This window comes from Epinephelus fuscoguttatus, linkage group LG11 (assembly GCF_011397635.1).
Source record: "Epinephelus fuscoguttatus linkage group LG11, E.fuscoguttatus.final_Chr_v1".
Taxonomy (NCBI): Eukaryota; Metazoa; Chordata; class Actinopteri; order Perciformes; family Serranidae; genus Epinephelus; species Epinephelus fuscoguttatus.
The window spans coordinates 34,203,049-34,225,289 of NC_064762.1; the positions used below are offsets into that span (position 1 = coordinate 34,203,049).

Sequence of the window (22,241 nt, forward strand, 5' to 3'; positions counted from 1 at the left end):
CTACACTCGCATTTCAGCCCTGTGTCCATCAAACACTTTCAGTATGGTACCTTTGGAACCAAAAGTAACCCTTCAGACATGGTACCTAGACCCTAGCGTTTCCACCGCAAACAGCACTCTTTCATGTGGTTGGGGTTGCTGTCACTCACTGCTTTGTCCGTACTCACTGTATGCCCTCCACGTCGACATTTTCAGAACATAATAGAACAGGTTGGAGTGAGTTTCTCTCAATGGTGCATTTAAATATGGCGAATTTATGCATTTAGTTCTTCTCAGGCAAGCTCAGGGTTTAGTGTTCCGGAGCCCACAGGAACAATGCTCCGCAACACTTTTTTTTTCTCCAAGTGAGGATTAGAATATATGCAGTTCACATAATCCCGTCAAAATTGAAATATAGTTGAGGTGTTGGTGGCTTAGTGGATAGAGCAAGCATCCTATGTACAAGGCTGTTGCCACAGCAGCCCAGGTTTGATTTCAGCCTGTGGCCCTTTGCTGCATGTCACTCCTTTCTTTAAATATCTTTAAAAAGAAAAAAAAAGAAATTGAAATATAGTTTTAAACACTTGAAGATCCACTCATTACTAAAAGCCTGTGTCATCCAAGAGAGACCATAATTTTCAAAGTTGTCACAGTAAAATTTAAGGTGTGCTGATGGATTCACATCGTCAACTCATGCATTGAGTGACAGTACAAGTAAACGTTCCACCTTAAAAGTCGCCTTTCACAGTGGAAATTCCACGTACCCCCTGGTTACTGCAGAAGTACACCCTGGGGTGCAAGAAGCCTACCCCTGGTTGGGAATCACTGGTTTAGCAGCTTAATTTCATTATCATTTTAGGGTGCTTTCACAACTGTAGTTGGGTTCATTTGGTCAACACCAGAGGGAAAAATATGATAAATTGTTGCATTCTAGTTAGTTTTGGTTCGGTTCCTGTTCACACTGACATTTTGCAAACAAACCAAGAGGAGTAAACATGAAGTCCTACTGACTGACAGGTAACTCACTGATTGGACAGTTTTGGTGTCTGTCATCCTGTATCATCAGGACCCACGTGGGGAAATCAAATTCTAGTGACTCACAGAAGTTTATGCAGCAGCACTTTAGTGCTTCTAAAGTGTTTATATTTATGACATCATCGAGAAATAACTGATTGTATGCATCATAAGTGAGCTATTATTAGACTGCAATCATTATAACTCATGAATAATGACTAAAGTAGAGACAGGATGAAAAGAAGGTGTCTTGTACAATAACAATTCTGAGCTTCAATGCTGTGGCATCACTGTCACATACATTTTAATGGACTTAATGAACCGAAAAAGTGCACGCAGTCGGATACATTGATGGCAGCTTTAACAGCTTTTTAATCAGGGAGAATACCCTCACTGACATGCAAATGTGTTTCCATGGTTACATGTATGCATTAGCATAAATAGGTTATGGAATATAAGAGGCCTTTATCAGGATCAGTTATGAGACACACACATTTTCACGATCAGCAGATAGCTGTTGAAATTATGTTAAAGTCACATATCTGCTGTCATAAAATCCTGTGGTTGGTTTGGGGTTTTTTTTGACACCACAAATGAACCGCACCAGAGTCCATTTGGAAGCAGGCCAAGACCCACCTTTTCGAGGGATCTCGGTTTGGTTGTCTGGTCCACACCAGGGTTCAATTAACAGCTTTCACACCAGCCAAAGCTAACCGTACTAACCACACAAACAGACCTGTTTTTTTTTTTTAAGCCAAACCAAACTGCTTAGGTGTGAAAGCACCCTCAGCGTGAAGAGACTCAAAACCTGTTCAGAATGAGTATGTAGTATATAGATTTGGGACACAGCTAAGGATTACCCCCGATACTAAATGCTAGCAATAAATATCATGGTAAGCTCGTAATTAGGTTTTTTTTTTTCTTTTTGTTTTTTGTTTTTACCACGTGTACTTTCTGAACTTCTGAACACTAGAAAAAAAAACCTACAGTAGCCCAGAACAGTCAGTCAACTGCCAAGAAACTTTTTTTAATGTAACAGATTACAGTCAAGATCTATCATGAGCCACTTCATGGAGGGAAGAGGGATGTTTCTGGGATACTGCTGTCTGTTGATATAGAAAGGTAACATGAAGAGGATTGTGTTGAGGAATGAATGAGATAATGTAGGAAATTAAAGGAGCGGTTAGAAAACGGAAACAAATTTGAATGTAGCCATGCACCAGACACAGTGTACATGATTACAGGCTATGGTAGGATGTCTGTATATAGCTGCAGAGGACTTTGAAACACAGTGGCATGAAGTGATGGGCTAAGGCATTGCGATAATGAGTTATAGTTTATGTTGTACTGACTTTACCACACCTGATGGTCAGAGGACTGGGATGAAATTAACTCAAAGAAAAAAAATCACTGTATGAATGTCAAAAACTGTAAATGTGACACCCACTCTATCTCAGTGTGCTGTCACGACATAGTGGTTTTTAAACTTTTTATCAACTAGTAAGATGAATTTCATTGATTATCACTGTCTCGAACATGACATGTTAATAATTACTTTCTGTTGTTCATTCATTTTCCGTAACCACTTATCCCGTTGAGGGTCGCAGGGGTGCTGGAGCCTGTCCCAGCTGACTTTGAGTGAGAAGCAGGGTACACCCTGGACAGGTCACCAGACTATCACAGGGCTGACACATAGAGACAGACAACCATTCACGCTCACAATCACACCTACGGACAATTTAGAGTCACCAATTAACCTGCATGTCTTTGGACCAGTTTGAACCAGAGGGACATTTTATTGTTCCATCTTATTATTAATTTGATTGTTCGCACAGCAAACATTTTGATTTGTCCTAGCAGGGAAAGCACAGGTGAAACAATTCATGTTTTTAAATAATAATATTGTCAAGCCAGGCGGCACGGTGGTGTGGTGGTTAGCACTCTCGCCTCACAGCAAGAGGGTTGCTGGTTCGATCCCAGGTGTGGGAGCCCTTCTGTGCGGAGTTTGCATGTTCTCCCCGTGTCAGCGTGGGTTCTCTCCGGGCACTCCGGCTTCCTCCCACAGTCCAAAGACATGCAGGGACTAGGTTAATTGGTAACTCTAAATTGTCCGTAGGTGTGAATGTGAGTGTGAATGGTTGTTTGTCTCTATGTGTCAGCCCTGCGATAGTCTGGCGACCTGTCCAGGGTGTACCCTGCCTCTCGCCCGATGTCAGCTGGGATAGGCTCCAGCCCCCCCGTGACCCTCAAGAGGATGAAGCAGTTAGAAGATGAATGAATGAATATTGTCAAGCCAGATGAGGTAAGAAACGTTAGCAGAAGGGCAAGTAAGTCAACATAGAAGTAATGGACAGTTTGGGTGATCATTTTATATTTATATTTGCCTCCAAATAAGTTTGTCTAACCTTGAGGTTTGTTTCCAGCCTCTGATCATCTGACTGCTTGTGTTTCTTATTTTTAGTGATATTACCATGTTCCCATATGAACAAAGTTATTATTAGTGATAGAAATGTTGTCAAATCTATGGGATTAAGACTCAAGTTGAGTGTGAAAGTCCGTCCAAATAGTATTTTGGCAAAATGATCTAAACACAAGGTCCATTTACTTGCTTTTTGTAGAGTTTCATCAATATTTGACATCATCTCATGTCTGCATCAGCGAAAGGAGATAGCTAAGGTGTCATTATGAGACCCAAATATGGACCCTGGTTATGTGTTAAGTTACAACTCTGTTAAGGAAACTATGTCAGTCAAGATTAGTTAAAGGTCCGCAGGGTAGGATTAGAGGGGCTATATGGCAGAAATGGAATATAGTAGGCTATATAAGTATTTTTTTTTCTTTAATCACCTAAAAATAGAAGTCGGGTCCTCAGGTCCTAACCCAGAATGGACAAATCAAACACTGGCTCTAAATAGGGCCATTCATGTTTTCATGTCAGCCACCGTAGTTAGCAGCCCCTCCACAAAATCTTTAACGCGAAACTGCTTTATTTAGTGTCTTTATTGGTTCATATCACAGTCTGTTTGTTTTGGAGAGGAGGAGACCTCTGTGGATAATTCCACTCCAAGTAAAAGTTAGAGAAAAAAGGTACACACACATAAGCAGGTGCTGTGCTAGCAGTCTGTCCTCAACAAGCCAAACAGCATTGGAGAAACACTGATTTATAACATGAAACTGCTTTATTCATTGTATTGTGTTTACCTGTTTCAATCACCAGATCTGTTTCTTCTGGAGAGGAGGAGACCTCTGTGGGCAATTCGGCTCACAGTGAAAACCTTCTGAAGAAAGAACACAGACAGGAGAAGTTTCAGCTGGTTGCAATCTGCAATCCTCACCACTGGAAACCACTAAATCCCCCCAAATTTTACACACCAGACCTTCAATATTTGGAGCTGTTAAAGGTCCACCTTGTAAGATTTAGTGGCATCTAGTGGTGAGGTTGCAGACTGCAACCAACTGAAACTTTTGGTGTGTGCTAAGCATGTAGGGGATCTTTGCTGGCCAAGGTGAAATCACAAATTACCCTGTTTAAAGCCAGTGTTTGGCTTGTCCGCACTGGGCTACCATAGAAATAACATAGCGGACTCCTTGGAAGACAACTTTTGAGGGCAATTTGAAATAGTGGTCAAGCGTGTAATTACTTCTCTCTATAGATTTAAAGTGTGAAAGAGACATCTGTAAATCAGTGGATACATTTTTTTGAGCATCAAAACCACCATGAAATGAGTCATTTCACTAACTCAATTAAATTCATTCTGTCTGATAAGACTTGGAAAGTCTAGAAGAGCCGCACTATTAAGTCATCTTATCCCTTTCAAGTTACCAGAGGGCTAAACCAGAAGATAGCTGCTCTGGCACCGCGAGTTTCTAATGTGTTTGCTCTATGGGCCCCACAATGCGAAAGAGCAGCTTAACATAATGCCATGGAGATCGAGCTTGTTTGAGGCCCCACCTCAAACACCGTATCCAGTTCTCTTTATATTCTTCTATGGAGAGGACCTGCTTTGTATGTTGATATAAATGGCTCATTGTACAATTATTATTTTCAGGTGACAAGAGTGAAAATACAGTTATAAATATTACCATTTCTGCCAGTAGATGCCAGTAAATCCTACACATTAGAACTTTAAGATTATTTTGTTATGGGGTTGTCCTTTAAAAGAGACGTGAAATGAACTTTTCATCAGGAGACACAGATAGACAGACAGTGCATTTCTTTATTTCAGAGCTTGGTCAGTCCAACAGGAGCCTTAAACAAACTTCTGTTTGTGTCTGAAGCAACACTACACATGAACACATGACTGCAAGCTGGAGGCCACAGGGACAAACACAGAGCCACATGAATTTCTCATATTTACATATTATTAACCACTCTGTCCCTAAGCTCAACTTCCGCTGGTCGGCTCACGTGTTGTTGGGAGTTGAGCTTCTCCCAGAAATGCAGCTGTATTTCCCAGGGTGCCTCACGAGGACAGGCACAAAGCCCTGTTTCTTCTTTGTTATCTGCTGAGTGAAGGCGAGTCATTTTCTTCAGCAGAAAACAGCAGCTGGAGACTGAATGACAAACAGTGAGCCAGAGGGTTTGAGAGGACAGAACAGGGTTGTCTTCTCATGTCAATGTGTGTCTCTGATGTGCTATTTTCTCTCGGCTCTGAGAGCATGTTCCAGAAGTCCTGGAATGTGAGTTTATTATAAGACAAGAGCTGGTGGCAGGAAGTGAGCTGGCTGGCTTTGTCTCCTGGTTCTCTCGCCTTTCAGCTGTCTTAGTCTGTTAGAGATCCAGGAGATGGACAGAGTTGGGGAGAGAAGAGGGACACAGCGAAGCATGGAGGGGTCACCACCTGTCCAAACTCTCCTCTGACTCTGTGAACCCCACTCTTCTTCCTGTCTGAAGAGCCTGACACTGGCCTGCGTATCACTGACCAAGCCGCTGCTGACAGGCACCGTACCGCTGCAGGACACCCAACAGGTCCTCGTAGGAGACGTTTCTGTGGGAGGGCAGGGAGCTGAGGACACAGAGCAGGGCACACACTTTAACACAGGAAATATCTGTACACAAGTGAAGGTACCCAGAGAGAAAAACACAACAGCACTGAAAGTTCAACAGTGCCATCTACTGCTCATGTTCAAGGTTTTATTTTGGCTTTTTTATAATATCAAATACTGTGTATGCAAAATCAAGTAAGCCCAATTGAGAATTCTTAGTGTGTCCATCATTGATGTATTCAAGTGGCACATCCAAACATGCAGACCCAAAGACAGACAGTAGCTTACATGAATTCAGTGAGTCTGATGTGCCAGGGGAGGAAGCCCAGTGTGCTGTCCACTGGACCAAACTTCACCACCAGCTCAGGGTCTGGGATGTTCTTAGACTCTGAAACAAGCACAAAGACAGGCAGCATGTCATCAACACAACTGATTTATCCATATGGACTCTTTAAAGGAGCACTTCACCTCCCAGATGATCCTTTGTATACTAGTTGCTCCCCCCGTGTTCCGTTGACTTTGTGAAGAAAATGTTGTTTTTCTCATATGCCTCCATGGTGAATGAAGAATCCAGAAAGGGACATATTCTCGATGAAGTGAAGTCATAAGGGTCCACGTTTAACAACAGCAAAACTACATCAAAACATCTGTTTACAATCTCTCACACAACTTGTGCAGTGTAATCCAAGTCTCATTTATCCAGTTATATGCTCAGTACTTCACAGACAGCCCTTTCTGACAGGGAATTGAACTAGAGGTGAAACTTATTTATGCTCTCTTCAAAGCCAGATTCCATTGACAAAAAAAGTAATTCTACCTCGTTGAACACAGGAGCTGCTGGTTTACCACTGCCTCGATCAGTGCTTTGTTTGTGTTATCAAAAGATTTTGGTGTTTTAGAGGGTATGTTTAGATTCACCAAAGTCATACAGAAACGCATACAAATGATTGAGGCAGCAGGAGACCAGCAGCTCTCATATTCAGTAAGGTAAAATGACTTTTTGTAAATGGAGTCTGGCTTTGAAGAGAGCATGGAAAACTTTGTCTTTTAGTTTAGTTCAATGTCAGAAAGGGCTGTCTGTTTGGAAAGTACTGAGCATACTAATGCATGAATGAGACTTGGATTATACTGCACGGGTTTTGTGAGAGTCTATAAACAGATATTTTGATATAGTTTTCGTGCTGTTAAACATGGACCCCTATGACTCCAATTCAACAAGAATTTTCTCAGTTTTTGGATTCTTCGTTCACCAGAGGCATGTGAGAAAAACAAAGTTTTCTTCATAAATTTAATGCAACACAGGGTGAGCAATTGGCAAATGACAAATAGTTGTTGAGTGACTTCAAACACAGCAAAAAAATCACATAGGAAAACTCTATTTAAACAGACCTAATCATAAACTGGTGATGAGTGTAAAGCACAGAGGCTGCTATTCAGTAATATGTGTGCAGATACAAATGACACAGACACAGCAGGGTTCAGGAAATGTTCACCTGAGCCAGCCTTGGTTGTACATTTGCATATATTTGTGAATTTGTTCCTTCCTTTGGTCAGCTAGTTGTACTTTCTGACAGTTCATCCTTTTATCAGTTCATGTTTGTCAGACTTTGAAATATTGGCACGTGTTCATGTTTCTGTGTGTGTCTGCATGCGTGTGTGATAAAAACTCTGAAATCCAGTTCCCTCTCTCATTTCAACTGTTTATGAAAGCCCTCTTGCCATAATTGACGCAACTGTGAAATACCTTTTTAATATTCTATAATTGGGGGAAGGAGGCGGCATGCAATCGATCAATTTTAAGAGTGAAATGACGTACTTAACGAGTCATTTGTTTTATGATAATGCGCATAGAGAAAGAGTGGGTTAACAGAGCAAGACGATAACCACCTTCGTGATAACATTATCTCTGATAGAGCCTGGCTCTGTCAAACTTGCTTCGTGGTGCTCCCCTCAGATCTCTTAGAGCTATTTGTTTTTTAAACAATTGTGACTAAGACACATACTGAGTTAGACATCTCAGTGTGAAAATCTCCCTGTGAGTAATCTGTGGTGTAATTAAATGACCTCAGACCTTGTTTGTCAGATAAATACGGATATGTGTAATATATCAACATGGATGATTTATGCCCACTAAATTAAAGAAACATAAATAATCACTATCAGGAAAACAATACTATTAAACACATGTCCTCTTCTGTATGCTGCAAATAAAACCTAGAATATCAGTCACTTCCTGTTAACGAACCCAGCTGTGTGCAGGCTGGTGTGTCACTCAGGCTATACACGTGTGTACGTGATCTAAAGTGTATTTCAATGTTCATGTTTATGTGCTTCCGTTGCTGCCAAAACGCAGGTGACCTACACTCATTACCGCTCCTGAACACATCCTGCGTAGGCACAGGCGTAGCTGCTGATGCGGCTCTGCTAACGTGCTGCTCGCGCTACGCCTCCTGTGTAGATCCGGTGTAAAAATAAAGCATAATGTCGCAGCTGTGACTGGGGCAGCTGATTTGCTCTGTTCCCTGTTGGTTCACTAAACCAGGTGGGAAGCTACAGTGCAGCTTTGTGTTCCCCCCTGCGGTGTTATCAAGATGTTCACCAGCATACGATCATGGGGATGTAATTAGTTTTGTGTGTAGGTTGTGGCAGTAAGGCCTGCTTAATGCTGCACTGTTTTGATATCAAAGATTTATTAGAAAATATAAAGCTGAGACATGTTTGACACACTGCATCCAAAACACAAGAGACATTCAATGTGAGAGACACAAGCCCACCAGACAAATGAAAGTATATAAAGAAAAAAAGTGTGTTTTGATATGATTAAAGGCTTGGGGACTTTCATACACAGTCATGACGTGGTACCTCTGAGCAGTATGTCCAGCATGGAGACGCTGATGTCTTTGGAGCTCCTCTCTTTGTTCTCCACAGAGCGACAGAGCTGCTGCGCTGCCTGGACGATGCTCTGCTTCCCGTCCTCTGGAGACAACACCTTCACTGTGGGTCTACAGGACACCACTGACAGACACACAAACGCCAAACATGATTAGCTTCCACTGCCCATTATTAGCATTTGAGCATAATGAAAAATTCCTGGTCCTGCATCTTTAAAGCGAGACTGACGGTCACTGATCCCGCAGTTCAGTCTCTGCCTGTGGGTCACAGCCAGTGTTGGGGAAGCTACGTTGAAAGCATAGCCCTGCAAGCTACAACTTACTTCACACCGGAAGAAGCTGAACTATAGCAAAATTAACCTCGGGAGAAATGTAGTTTGGTTGACTAAGCTTACTACTTTTATTTGCATTTTAAATAAAAGATCATATTGACAATATACTTGTGATATGAACTTAAAACATAAAGTACAGTACAAAAAGTTAAATGCCAACAAAAAATGCTACTCAATGCAAGTACCTACTTGTTCACCAGTCAAACATAAACCAAAAAAATAAAATATCCCATAATTCATGTGACAGTGTAGGAATGTCAGCTTTGGTTTTGGAAGAGGGATCCCTCCTCAGTTGCTCTTCATGAGGTTTCGACCATTTTTTACCCCATTAAAGGGTTTTTTTTCTTTTCCTTATCCGCTGTGAGGGTCCAAGGACAGAGGGATGTCATATGCTGTAAAGCCCTCTGAGGCAAACTGTGATTTGTGATACTGGGCTTAATAAATAAAACTGATGGAGAATTAATGGCAAAAAACCTTTAAAAACAAGCGAGATATATTCCAGTCTCTTTTGATTTTTGTAAGAATCTGTGTCAAACAGAAGAAAGGGTAGAAATATTTTAGTAATTTGGTCCTTCCGAAAAATTGCAAAGAACTAGATTTGGTTATTGAAGCTCTGAAACCAGTACAAGAAATTATAAAAAACTGTTTCACATCTAAAAAGGTGGTAAATCTCCAGGATTGGATGGCCAACCAGAACAATGTGAATTTTATCATGAGACGGTAGTGGAAAAGGATTTAAAACCAAGTGAGGAGGCACTGATAATAAAAAACACAAGGACCCTGGATCCAGGTAATTATACAACTAGAGGTTAAAGCATGGATACTCAATTTGCCATGGCCGGCAGACACTTTTGCAAAATTTCAGGAGGCCAGGGGCCAATTAATAATCAAATATAAATGAATTGCCTGTTTTCAACCTTTTAAGGTTTGCTGTCCTCAGTCATCTTTGCCAAACGGCCACTCCAGTTGCAGCAGGCCCACACAGATCAGGTGTACGCAGGGGGGGTTGAGGATTTGAGAACACTATATTTCAATACTTTTCATGCACTCTGGCACCTTCTATAAATCTAAAGTACAAAAAATCCCACTGTGAATCAGTTTTCATTGCGAGTTAGAAAATGATCGGTGGACCACACAGCACCCACAACACGATTCAGCCCGCAGTTCGTAAAATGAATATGAGTGGGTTAAAGTAATGCGGATGAGAAAATTATATCTCAAACTCTGGCAACAATATCAGAAAGGTTTACACCACATATAATACATGTTTACCAGGCAGGATTTGTAAAAGAGAGGAGCTACTCTGATAATATTAGACGAACTCTCCACTTACTGTGGATGAGTAGAGATTCTAAACACTGTCAATGTTCTCAGGGTGAAAGTTTCTGGTGGAATATGCCCTCCACAGATTCAGCTTCAGGGCCAGGATTTTTTAATTGGATCTGTATATTATATAACAGCCCAAAGGCTTCAATACAGAGAAACTGAATTACTTCAGAATTTTTCTTACCCATTTTGCTATCTAGATCGACCAAACAAGGGAGCCCATTATCTCCTCTATTACGTTTTATAGCATCAGAGCTGTAAGCAATAGCCATTAGGGCAGACAGAGAAATTTAAGGAGTGATGAGTGGGGAGGTTCAACATAAGTTTGGCATTTTAGTGTGAAATAGAAACCTGTGGATGGGGGGTTCTGTGAGCTAGCTGGCAGGTTCAGTTTCTGTCTTTTGTGTCCTGGAAGAATATCCCACAAAACTAGTCCAAGACCTGTCCTGGTATTCATCCAACAGAACGACAGTGGACAGGATGAATTGTGAAATAACTGAGTCTGTAGTTTGTGAACACAACCCGCCATGTTTTCTATCACGTTCTCCTCATTTTACAGTCTTCACTTGGAGGAGAACGATCTGACGCGTCATGGCGCGAAGTGACGTGGCACGACATGACGTGGCGTGATGTGACAGTAGAGGCATTATGTCAAATCAGTTTATTGCACTTGCACTTTGCTCTGTAAAATGTTGTGGCAATAATATATGTCTGTGTGTAATGAAAATGACCCAGTACCTGCTTGTGCAACGGCAGACACTTTAGCTTCATATGCTCACAAAACCTTTAGAAGGAATGAGGCAATGAAAGCTTGTGAAACAGAATCCAGCCCTGGAGTGAAGTGGGACTCAGCTTTCTATAATAGCATTCTGCCAGTTAGCTACTAAGATTACCATTGTCTCATATATTTTGTTTTATGTACAGTGAGTAAGCAAAGGACAAGGAGGTGAAGCTTTGAACGCTGTGTCTTCATTGGTAAGATAAATCTGATGTTGGTGACATCCTGTTTGAACAGAATTAACATGGAGCTTTTTCTATAATGTAGATGTACAATAAAGTGACGAGGATGGATAGGATCAGGAATGAGTACATCAGAGGGACAGCTCATGTTAGATGTTTTGGAGATAAAGTCAGAGAGGCCAGACTGAGGTGGTTTGGACATGTTCAGAGGAGGGATAGTGAATATATCAGTAAAATGATGCTGAGGTTGGAACTGCCAGGCAAGAGGGCTAGAGGAATGCAGAGGATAGGGTTAGATGGAGGCAGATGATTCACTGTGGCGACCCCTAAAGGGAGCAGCCGAAAGAAGAAGAAGATGTACAATAGAGTTGGGTTGATTTTTGGTTTTGCTGGTCCATTCCAGTAAACGAGCTTAACCCAGTTTGATATTGTGCAGACCAACTTAATTTTAATTTTTTTCTTCTTTTTTTTTTTAATTTTATATACTTTATTAATCCCCCTGAGGGGAAATTCAATTTTTCACTCTTGCTCTCATTAACACACAGGTCCAAAAGACACACACATGCACAAACAGGACCTATACATGTACAAAGTGGAGAGATGTCAGAGTGAGGGGGCTGCCCTTGGTCAGGCGCCCCGAGCAGTTGGGGGGTTTGGTGCCTTGCTGAAGGGCACGTCGGCAGTGCCCAGAAGGTGAACTGGCACCTCTCCAGCCACCAGTCCACGCTCCATATTTGGTCCGGATGAGGACTCGACAGGCGACCCTCCGGTTCCCAACCCAAGTCCCTATGGACTGAGCCACTGCATTTGTCACTATGACACACGTTCTGACAAATTAAAAAGTAGCCTACATCAGCAACCTGTGCTGACAGCATCACAGCACTAAATCCAAATTGCATTAATAATAAGCAACATGACAACGTGATTAAGATAATATCATGATTGTTTACAGACTAACAGAGCCACTAGTGTCTGACAGTCTGAGCACAATTTACTGAGCCGAGGTCGGCAACATGAAGCAGATTAAAGTTCAGTAAAAGTGGGAGGGGGAAGAGTGGCACACTTTGTGTTTGTTTAATGGAAAGCTCATGTGTTTTTGAGGTGATGTGAGGAGACAGATTCAGTCTCATAGAAAACTAAAACAAAGCAGTATGGTGACATTTTGGATTTAAAGAAGACAAAAGTGTTGAGCCACTCATTAGCACTCTGTCAGCATCTAGTGTATGTTAGCTTGTAGTTCCACTATGCCAGCTATCCCTTTTACATAGCCCTCAATTCGACTTTGTTACTTCCCCTGCTGCTGGCTGAATGACGAACGACTCTTCCACGCCCCTTCAGTCCCTTGAACCTTCAGTCCCTACTTGCAACTACATTTTTGCTTTTTGTTGCCAAGTTATTTTAAATACAAGGATGCATGGCTCAACGTCATGATCATCTTTCATCTATCTGCTCCACTGTTATTTACCCTGTTGGCAGGCATTGGTAAAAAGCTGATTAGAAACCATCTTAAGTGTATACATGGCAGTGAACTGGGGTTCTCAAGGAAAAATCTAGGTTTCCTTAATCCCCCACCCAGATTAAAGAAACCAGGTGTCTCCTTTACATGACCTTTAAAAATCAGTTTAGTGGTGAAAGCTGACTGTAACCTGATTATACTCAAGTGAATGTAAACACACTGACTGAAACAGTAGAGCCAGTGGTGTTAAGTACTTACCGTGGTGCTGGTACTTGTCACTGCCGTTGCTGAGGAACTCCACGTTGTATTTGGATCCGTCTACGCCCAGCAGGTCCTGCTGTTGCCTTACTATCTCTTCCAGAAGACGGGAGTTGTTCTTCCGAAAAATACCTGAGTGAGAAGGCAGGAGAGGATGATAAATACATCGTTCAATCCAGAATAAAATGAAAAAGACATTTTTTATTTATTTTGCTGAGATGCTGGAGGTGAAAGCAGCAGAGGATGAAACACTGCAGCTCTGACCAGCTGTGGTTAGACACATAGGCACAGTTCCCACAAAAGTATGGAAGTGCTAAATTAAATGATCGGGTGTCCTGTTTATCCACAATCAGAAAGAACAGCTCTAACATGCACCACCGCCTCAAAGTCTAAAGTACTTGTCCATATCACGTATTTCAAGATGATTCCCCTCAGACAGATGCATCAGTTTTAAAAGAGAAGACAGGAATAGGGCAATATTACAGGAGAGAGACTTTCATTTCATTCATAGGGGTGAGCATGCAGAAAAGAGAATATATTATGAAAAACAGGCTTGGGTGGCATCAAGGTATTACAGTATACCATGGTATTTAGTAATCTCTAAGGTATAGTTTTCAATACCACCAAAAATGCAGATGCTTCTCACTCTATTAAACTGATATGGAGATGGATTCTGTATCTGGGTATTGTAGTGCATGGCACGCACCATTTAAGGTCAGCGTCTACTGGTAAAACAGATAACTGAGCTGAGAAATATGGTGACTGCAAATGGTGGGGATAACATTAGAGGACTAGTAAAAAAGAAAAATGCCGTATAGGTCTCATAGCTAATTAATTAAACATGACTATAAATGGAATAATGAAAATAATGCCACATTTAATTTTATCTTGAGTTGACTTCTTCCAAATATAAAAGCAGTTTACCAGCCACATGATTTTTATTTAACTGCCAGTCTGCCACGACAACTTGCACATCATCTCGCTTTGGGCCACCAATATGTCATATCTGCCGTGGCAACAAGTGTCATCCAGTGAGAATCTATGAGGGAAGGATGCTTATTTCCTATGCCTGTATGATCCTGTGGGCCATAAGTATTTGAACCCAGCAAGACTTGTCTAAGTTGGCTAAATGCATATTAGACACACAGTACTGTAGGCTATGTCATACATGTTACAACGACTTCTATCACCAGCAGCTCAGCTTTATAATATCATCATATTCCATATACCCTGAAGAAATGTCAGGAAGGTATGACAAATATAGACACTACCCAAGCCTTGTAGATATTTAAAGTATAAAGTGATAAAGCAGGGGTTTACATGTCCAATTTGCATTTCTGTTTTAGCCCAGCTAATGGATATCACAGCTTGTGTTCTAAACTGGGATCGTGTCCCGGCACCATCTGAACTATGAGTCTCTGGAAGAGGCTGGCACAAGTCAGACTGTGTGTCTCAGGAAAATAATTTAGATCCAAATAATATCAGATTTCAAAAGGCTAGGCCCAGTAATGAAGTCACATTTCTGTTTCTCACAAAATGAGCAGTGTCTGCTTAACTTTACAGCCGAGGAACATAACGTGGAACAAACTAATATAACCCTGTGCAGTCACATGACGTTACTGAAATAAGACGGGGGAGGGGAGGATCATTTCTTACTGTATACAGCTGTTAAACATTATGAAAGTCACACAAAGTTATCATATCAAACTAATCAAAAACAATGGGGCGGATGAAAACCTTGAGATAAGAAAATAAGTGTAGTTTAAACAGGATATTATAGGAATTTTCTCTGTGCACCTGAGCCATCTGGATTATATTACAGTTTTGCACACTGTTGCATTTTAAGACACTTTCATAGTGCTGAATTTACTTTAATACACATCAATAAGACATTAGGACAGTCTGTCCCTGCCAGCTGCTGCATGCTGTACAAATCTGGAGGATGAACTTTGAATGTGAGGAATGGAGAGTACGACAATAATGTAACTTAGCAGCAATTTTATAGAAAGGTTAATTAAAATGGGAGCCTTTGTTCGGCCAGCAGAGACACCGAAAAGAGGCGGAGGGAAAAGGTGAAGTGTAAACGTTTACCGTGGTTATCATAGACGCTGACATATGATATACCGACAGCCATACACCACACCACCAGGTTTGCTATGTCCGTATAGCTCGGCTCTTCTTCCGCTACCAACAGGCCGATGTGAACCGGCAGCTTCTCCAGAGACCTGCCGTCAGACAGCCACCGGGAGCGGCGACTAGCAGTGCGGTTTCCAGTTACCGGGTTAGCATTAGCATCGGGGTTCTGATTCAACTTCTTCTGGTGGTCCGGGAACCCAGCCAAGGCTACCGGCAGCAGCAGAGCGGCCATCGCCCTCTCCCACAGCCGACCCTTCCAGCTCCGAAGCCGGACACGGAGCCAGGAGACGAGCGCTCTGTTGATGTGGACCAGAACTAGCAGGAACCGCCATAACAAGCCGTACAGCAGCGCCATTGGTGTCCTTATTCCTTGTCGGTAGGGTCTTAAAGGGCAGTAGTCAGAATGAACAGTGCAGGCGCTTTACTCCTCGGTATTATCTGCCTGCTAAACCTGTTTCATCGTTGCCTGAAGCCCAGTCAGCCAGCCGCCATCTTCCTTTTTCGTTGGCAACCCCTGACCTGTGAACCCTGACCCAGAGCGATAGATGAGATGTTCTTATCCATAGACATATAGACACATAGACATATATACATAGACGCCGCATTGACTGCCTGAGCGCGTCCTCGCCGGCCGCCATCTTGGATGGGTCTCGCTTCGCCTCCACAATGCATTCACTTCTATTGAGGAAGGAGCTGTATGCACAAGTAAAATACAATAACTCACTGAATTTTTAACTGATTTTCACGCGGTTTGGTTTGTTACAAACGGCACACATGTAGTTATGATACAGGATGCTTTCGTACATTAAAAATGCGGGATTTCATGCTTTAATACTTTCTGCAGATAGCAACAGCATGTTATTTAGGTCACAACACAGTTCTTTTATTCACCTCAACCCCAGAGTGGGATATATATATATATATATATATATATATATATATATATATATATATATATATATATATATATATATATATATATATATACACAGTATTTATGTACTGTATAAACATACTGAATAAACACCATATACATAATACAAAACACAGTATAGCATATTATGTATAGCACACCTTTGTGCACATATTCACTTTTCCACCAGCTGTGCTGCAAATATCCCCTGCTGCTCATCCTTCCGTATCTTTTTTCAAATTATCTTGACCACAGTCCCATTTTCATAGTTATAATACCAATACCAAAATTAATTTCAGTGTTTATGTAAATACCGAAAATGTTTTTTACTACTTTTGTAGGATCACAGCAGTCAGTGTAATAAGAATAAGAACTTTATTAATCCCCGATAAGAAAATTTCAAAGAAGTCTGTAAGATCATCTATTTAACAAAGAATTGTTAAGTCTGATGGCTGTGGGTATAAAAGAGAGTGTGTGTGAGAAATAAACTCAATCAACAGTCAAGCTTTTTCTTTATTAAAATATATTAATAAATTTATTAATATGCTATACTATGTTTTGTATTGTGTATATTGTGTTTATACAGTATATATATATATGTGTGTGTGTATATATCTATATCTATATATATGTATATGTATATGTATATATATCCATCCCACTCTGGGGTTGAGGTGAATAAAAGAACTGTGTTGTGACCTAAATAACATGCTGTTGCTATCTGCAGAGAGTATTAAAGCATGAAATCCCGCATTTTTAATGTACGAAAGCATCCTGTATCATAACTACATGTGTGCCTTTTGTAACAAACCAAACCGCGTGAAGATCAGTTGAAAATTCAGTGAGTTATTGTATTTTACTTGCGCATACAGCTCCTTCCTCAATAGAAGTGAATGCACTGTGGAGGCGAAGCGAGACCCATCCAAGATGGCGGCCGGCGAGGACGCGCTCAGGCAGTCAATGCAGCGTCTATGTACATATGTCTATGTTCTTATCTATCGCTCTGCCCTGACCGTCATACACGGAGCCCGCTGATTGGACGAAGGAAGAGTGACGTGCTACTACAGCCGACTGAACAAGACGTCAAACCAGGCCATTAAACCAAACACGTACTGTCCCTATGGGTTCCCTTCAGTTTTTAAAGAACTGTCACCCTACAAAAATTATCATTATTAGCTCTAAGCATATTTTTTATATATTTATATAATATTTATATTATGAATAAACACACATCAGAAACATCTTAAACTTAAAAAAAAAGTATTCTTTTAACATTTTACATCGTAGTTACCCAGCTAAGGAAGTGTTGTAGAGATTTAAGCTAAATATAGATTATACATATGCTTTCTGTAATTCAAATAGACAATATTTCATTTGTTCTTTCACTGTGAGCATTCAAGTTTATCTTGTACAGATATGCAGACTTTATAAATAGGAAAATGGACACTAATATACAGTTCATGTACCGTAAAACTTCATTTATTAGCCCAGGGTATTGTTTGCTTAAATCACTGAAATCAACAGGCCTATATTTGGGACAGGCCTTTAAATTCTTTCACATAATACTGTTGCTCAGCAAAGATGGACAATACAAACGAATCATTTATTTAAACCAGTATGAATATTACAAATGTAAAAACTAGGCTTCAGATAACATATTAATATGAATCACATATAAATCATTTGATCTAGCTCAGACAGACAGCGGATCAGAGAGAGAGTGAGTTATTGTACTCAAGGATTACAGCGCCTGGCATACTGACACAACACCATTTTATCCTGTTAAAACAAAACTCACAATTTGGATTAATTTTCATGAAAAACCCTTTTGATTGTTTTGATCTGAGGACCCTTACGGACTAAAGTAATATGAATAACTTATGGGGTAATTGAGGAATGGACGCATAATCAGAGGTAGCCAAAACATACATTTATACATCTGAAGAACTTTCATAAAATAATGAACTTCTTGGCAACCAGACTAGGGGTCTGTTTGAGACAGGCGTTTGTTTGTCAAAATGTGTAGCCACACCAGGCTAGTAAAAGGGACTAAGCTTTTAACTGAAGTTTTATGGTATTTGATGTGATGTTTTATTTTGTGTTCTATGGGATGGATAGCAATATCACCTACAGTACATTATTCAGCTTCTGATCATTCTTGGTGCATTTCATATCCACAAACTGAATAAGTCCTGTTTTAATGGGTTTATTGTTGAACTCAAACAGCATGGTGCCTGGCTAGAGGATGTTAAGAACAAAAAAGCTACAGAGACTTTAAGTATTTTAAAGGAGGTACATTTTCTTAGAACTCTGAAAGGACTTAATAGGAATAAATTTTTACTACCTCTGTCATGATGTTGTTTTCTTGTATGACAATTGTTGTAGCCTATACCTTTTTGTTATAAATAAAGTGTTTTAAAATTTAAAAAAAAAACATACTGTGTTACATTTTATGTGGTCATTAAAGTGGAAAACCATCTCAGTTAAGAATTTCAATACTTTATTTCCATGGCCAAGGAAAGTTTAATCAATTTATATTTGTGAACATGAGCTACTCTCTCTCAAAGGCAGAAACCAGAGAAGCAGACTAAGTCTCAAACCTTTGTGGAGAATCTCAATCTTAAGACCTATTTCTGTTCAAATGCTGATCTAATGACGTTCAAATTCTGTGAAGCTTTACTTTACTCTGTATCCATCAATTTCAGATTATTTGATCTGGAACAAGTTGAGAGAAACTATTTTGTGAGGGAGAAAGACAGTGCAGCCGTTCACTCATTCACTTCAAAGAGCCTGTCAGGCTTGTTGTTTATAAAGGGTGTTGCTATGGCTACACCAAACTTTATACCTGCGGAGTCTATTCTGAGTTACAATATCCAGATCACGTGATGTGATAAATCAGCATTGCGATTCGTCGTTGAACCCACTAACACACCCCCCCCCCCCCCCCCCCCCCCACACACACACAGCAAAAAAAAAAACAAAACAAAACAAAAAAAAAACGAAGAATGAACCACATCTTTGAACCGGCTCTTCAAAGTGAACAAGAGCCAAAGAACTGGCTCTCACAAGTGAACGAGAAATCCCATCACTAGTAATTTTTTCCCTGGTGGCAAAGGAGTGTGTGGCGAATCTACTTTTTAGATTGTGCCCCAAAGACGTTGAATCAACTAAGGTTCTCTGTCAGGAGCCAGGAATAGCTCAACGCTAAATGAGTCATTGGTTTTACCATGGGTGAAAGTTCTGTGCATGAACAGACTTTCTTCTTATAGTCACAGCAAGCTAAGGACTGACAAGCAGCTGCAGATGATGGAGAGATGAACAGTGCACACACTACACTGCACGAACTGTGTCTGAAAGTTGTGTGTGTGAGAGAGAAAACCCATTTCATATTCCAATACTGATGTTCATCACTTTAATGTGTCTGCTGGTAAAGGTGGAGCTCACTGTAATGACTTTATATAGTGCTGAGTAGTTTAATCTATAATAATACATCATCATTTATTAGTTGATTATATGTTGTATTAATAATCTGATTCTTCAAAGCAACTAAAGCTGTCAAATAAATGCAGTGGAGTAAAAAGTGCAATACTTGCCTCTGAAAGAGGAGTAGAAGTACCTCAAGATTGTACTTAAGCACAGTATTTGAGTAACTGTACTAAGTTACATTCCTCCATTTTTAACATAAATGAAACTCTTGTCAATTAATGTGTGACAACAGCAGTTGCAATTCTGTTTCTACCTAAAACTCATAAACTCATACTAATTACTAACAGCTACTAATGTTTTTACATCATAATTAATCTGGAAAGTAGCCTCAATGAAATTTTTAAGGTACGCATTTCAATGTTTTTCATGATTTAGAGCTTGTATATATAAAAAGAAAAATCCAGGGGAGGATCCCTCTGACAGAGGTCTGGGCTAGGCCTTGGATGTCTTCAAACCCCCCAAAAATGCCCCTTTAGCTTTAGATTAAAAAAAATAAAACTGTGCATATTATAGCTTACAGTTGTAAAAAAAAAAAAAAACCAAAAAAAAAAACCAGTCATATTAACCGATATTAACAGTAGTCTTTGGTGACCAACCAACATCTCTTACTGTCCTCCATTCAAAGCAGTCTAGAACCTGCATACAGTGTTCCTGCTAAGATTCATAGAAGGCTTCTTGAAACGCAGACAGGTAGAGCTGAATGAATGTCACGTTTTCACCACAAGAGGACAATGAAGCCTGTCTGCTGGCCTCCTCCCCAACCGGAGCAGAGGAGTGGATACACTCAGACACACCATTCAAAGACTCGTCTCTTGGTGACAGCAAAAGCCACTACATGTTTGAGTCAGGGGGGCATGTGTACCTCCCGTAATACTTTTATAAATAGCTTGAGTCTTCGTGGAAAGAATATAAGGATTTTGAGTACCTGCATTTTTCACCTTGATGTTTTGATGTTAAATAATAGTGAGGTGCTGACAAATAGTTTTGGGATGCATTTGTGAGGATGATCTATCATGCTGTCCTTTAGACTCTTAATGTTTGCTTTTGCCTTATTCAGTAAAGTTAGACAGGACTTGGTGTCAGTGTGTGATGTCACCATATTTCATACATACTTATGAGATTATATAGTCCTCCTCCAGAGCAACCATCAAGTAAACTAAAGGGATTTATTCACCTTTTTTAAAAAATATTTCTTCGAGCCAAGGCGACATATATTTTAGATATCAGACTTAACAAAAGAAAAGCAAACACTGTAAATGAACCACAAGAAGCATGTATAGATTTTCAATGATCTGATCTTTATTATGTCTTCAGAAGGTATTGCATTCAACTTGCTGCTTCCCAACACCAAATGTCTTTATCTCTATGTGTTAATGCATTTAAAGTCAGCGTCAGATCATTTCAGAATAAAGAAGTAGAGCATTTTAATATGAGACTGCAGCCTGTGAGACTGTCACTGTTGAAACAGGTTGTGGGATCAGTCTCTAAAAAGGTTCCAGGAGGTCCTCTTTGGTTTTGTTCTGCTGTACACCTTGCAGTGATGGAGGTACTCTCTCCGGATGTTGAATCCCAGTCACACGAGCGACATACAGATGAATGTAGTCGGTTTCTCCAACGTGAACCTGCAAAAAAAAAAAAAAAAAAAAAAAAACATAAGAAAATTGGACATCCAAAAGTATATATTCATCTGGATCTTTTGATGCTGAACAGTGAAGATCTTCACCATCAGGGATGTTTATAACTGGTGTTTACTGTCCTGCCATGAATTCTAAATGTCATAGGTCCAACTGGATGTCACAGTTAATTCAACACGTATGTTAAACAAAGACACACATCTGAGGCAGTCACAATATTATTTACCTTGATGACGAAGTGTTCTCCTCCACACAGACACTGATTCCTGTATTTCACTGCTTTGTAAACTGCAAAGTTTTGGCCTGTTGTTTTCTCCACCTCTCCCTTCACCTGTGTATTAATGGAATTAAATATGAGGTCAATCCAGACTGAAATGCAAACCAGAGAGTTGTGTGAGGAGGTTATGAAGAATGAAGAGAGACTGAAGCTCACCTTATCACAAAATTCCTGAGTTCCCTCATCGGCATCCTTTGTCTCGCTCCATGCAAATAAGTCCCCTGGCCCACCTGAAGACATGTTGGTGATTGTCTCACGGTCCGTTGAAGTGAACCAAGAAGTCAACTGTCTGCTTACTCATTACAGTTTCACCTGTTATCACATATGCTTGTATTTATAAAGAGTAACCGCCCCTGAAGAAAACCTGACAGGTAGCTTCACTACATGTTGGGTGGAGTTGAATATGTAACCACAGCCCTCACATGAATTTCTCTCTCATGAATTTCTTTCCAAATTCTAGTTGAGGATTTTTTTTTTTTTTTTTTAAAAGGCTGTTTCAAATCTTATGATTCAGATTTTTATTGTGTCGTCCAGATCTGAAATTCAAATATTATATTATTTTGATGAGTAATATGCTTCGGTTTGCCTTTGTT

The 22,241-nt window shown here is 40.3% G+C and overlaps 2 protein-coding genes across 2 annotated transcripts; both read right to left on the reverse strand.

Annotated features, from left to right (window-relative positions):
• Positions 1-5,190: 5,190 nt before the first annotated feature.
• Positions 5,191-15,869, reverse strand: nus1 (NUS1 dehydrodolichyl diphosphate synthase subunit). The gene is made up of 5 exons (XM_049590565.1): positions 15,294-15,869; positions 13,203-13,334; positions 8,842-8,994; positions 6,268-6,367; positions 5,191-5,999 (listed from the first exon to the last, which is right to left on the reverse strand). Exons 1-5 carry the CDS (start codon positions 15,691-15,693, stop codon positions 5,909-5,911), a joined length of 876 nt encoding a protein of 291 aa, XP_049446522.1. The 5' UTR covers positions 15,694-15,869; the 3' UTR covers positions 5,191-5,908.
• Positions 15,870-21,014: 5,145 nt separating this feature from the next.
• LOC125897017 (cystatin-B-like) lies at positions 21,015-21,967 on the reverse strand. The gene is made up of 3 exons (XM_049590036.1): positions 21,805-21,967; positions 21,598-21,702; positions 21,015-21,359 (listed from the first exon to the last, which is right to left on the reverse strand). The coding sequence occupies exons 1-3, from the start codon at positions 21,886-21,888 to the stop codon at positions 21,222-21,224; spliced, it is 327 nt and encodes a 108-aa protein (XP_049445993.1). The 5' UTR covers positions 21,889-21,967; the 3' UTR covers positions 21,015-21,221.
• Positions 21,968-22,241: the final 274 nt, after the last annotated feature.

Coding starts and splice junctions, on each gene's coding strand:
- nus1 (XM_049590565.1), bottom strand. CDS start 15,693: ATGGCGCTGCTGTACGGCTTGTTATGGCGGTTCCTGCTAGTTCTGGTC. Junction 8,995..13,202: donor TGACAAGTACCAGCACCACG/GTAAGTACTTAA, acceptor TGTGTCTGTCAG/TGGTGTCCTGTAGACCCACA. Junction 6,000..6,267: donor ATCAGACTCACTGAATTCAT/GTAAGCTACTGT, acceptor CTGTGTCCTCAG/CTCCCTGCCCTCCCACAGAA.
- LOC125897017 (XM_049590036.1), bottom strand. CDS start 21,888: ATGTCTTCAGGTGGGCCAGGGGACTTATTTGCATGGAGCGAGACAAAG. Junction 21,703..21,804: donor CTCAGGAATTTTGTGATAAG/GTGAGCTTCAGT, acceptor ATTAATACACAG/GTGAAGGGAGAGGTGGAGAA. Junction 21,360..21,597: donor GAGAACACTTCGTCATCAAG/GTAAATAATATT, acceptor TTTTTTTTGCAG/GTTCACGTTGGAGAAACCGA.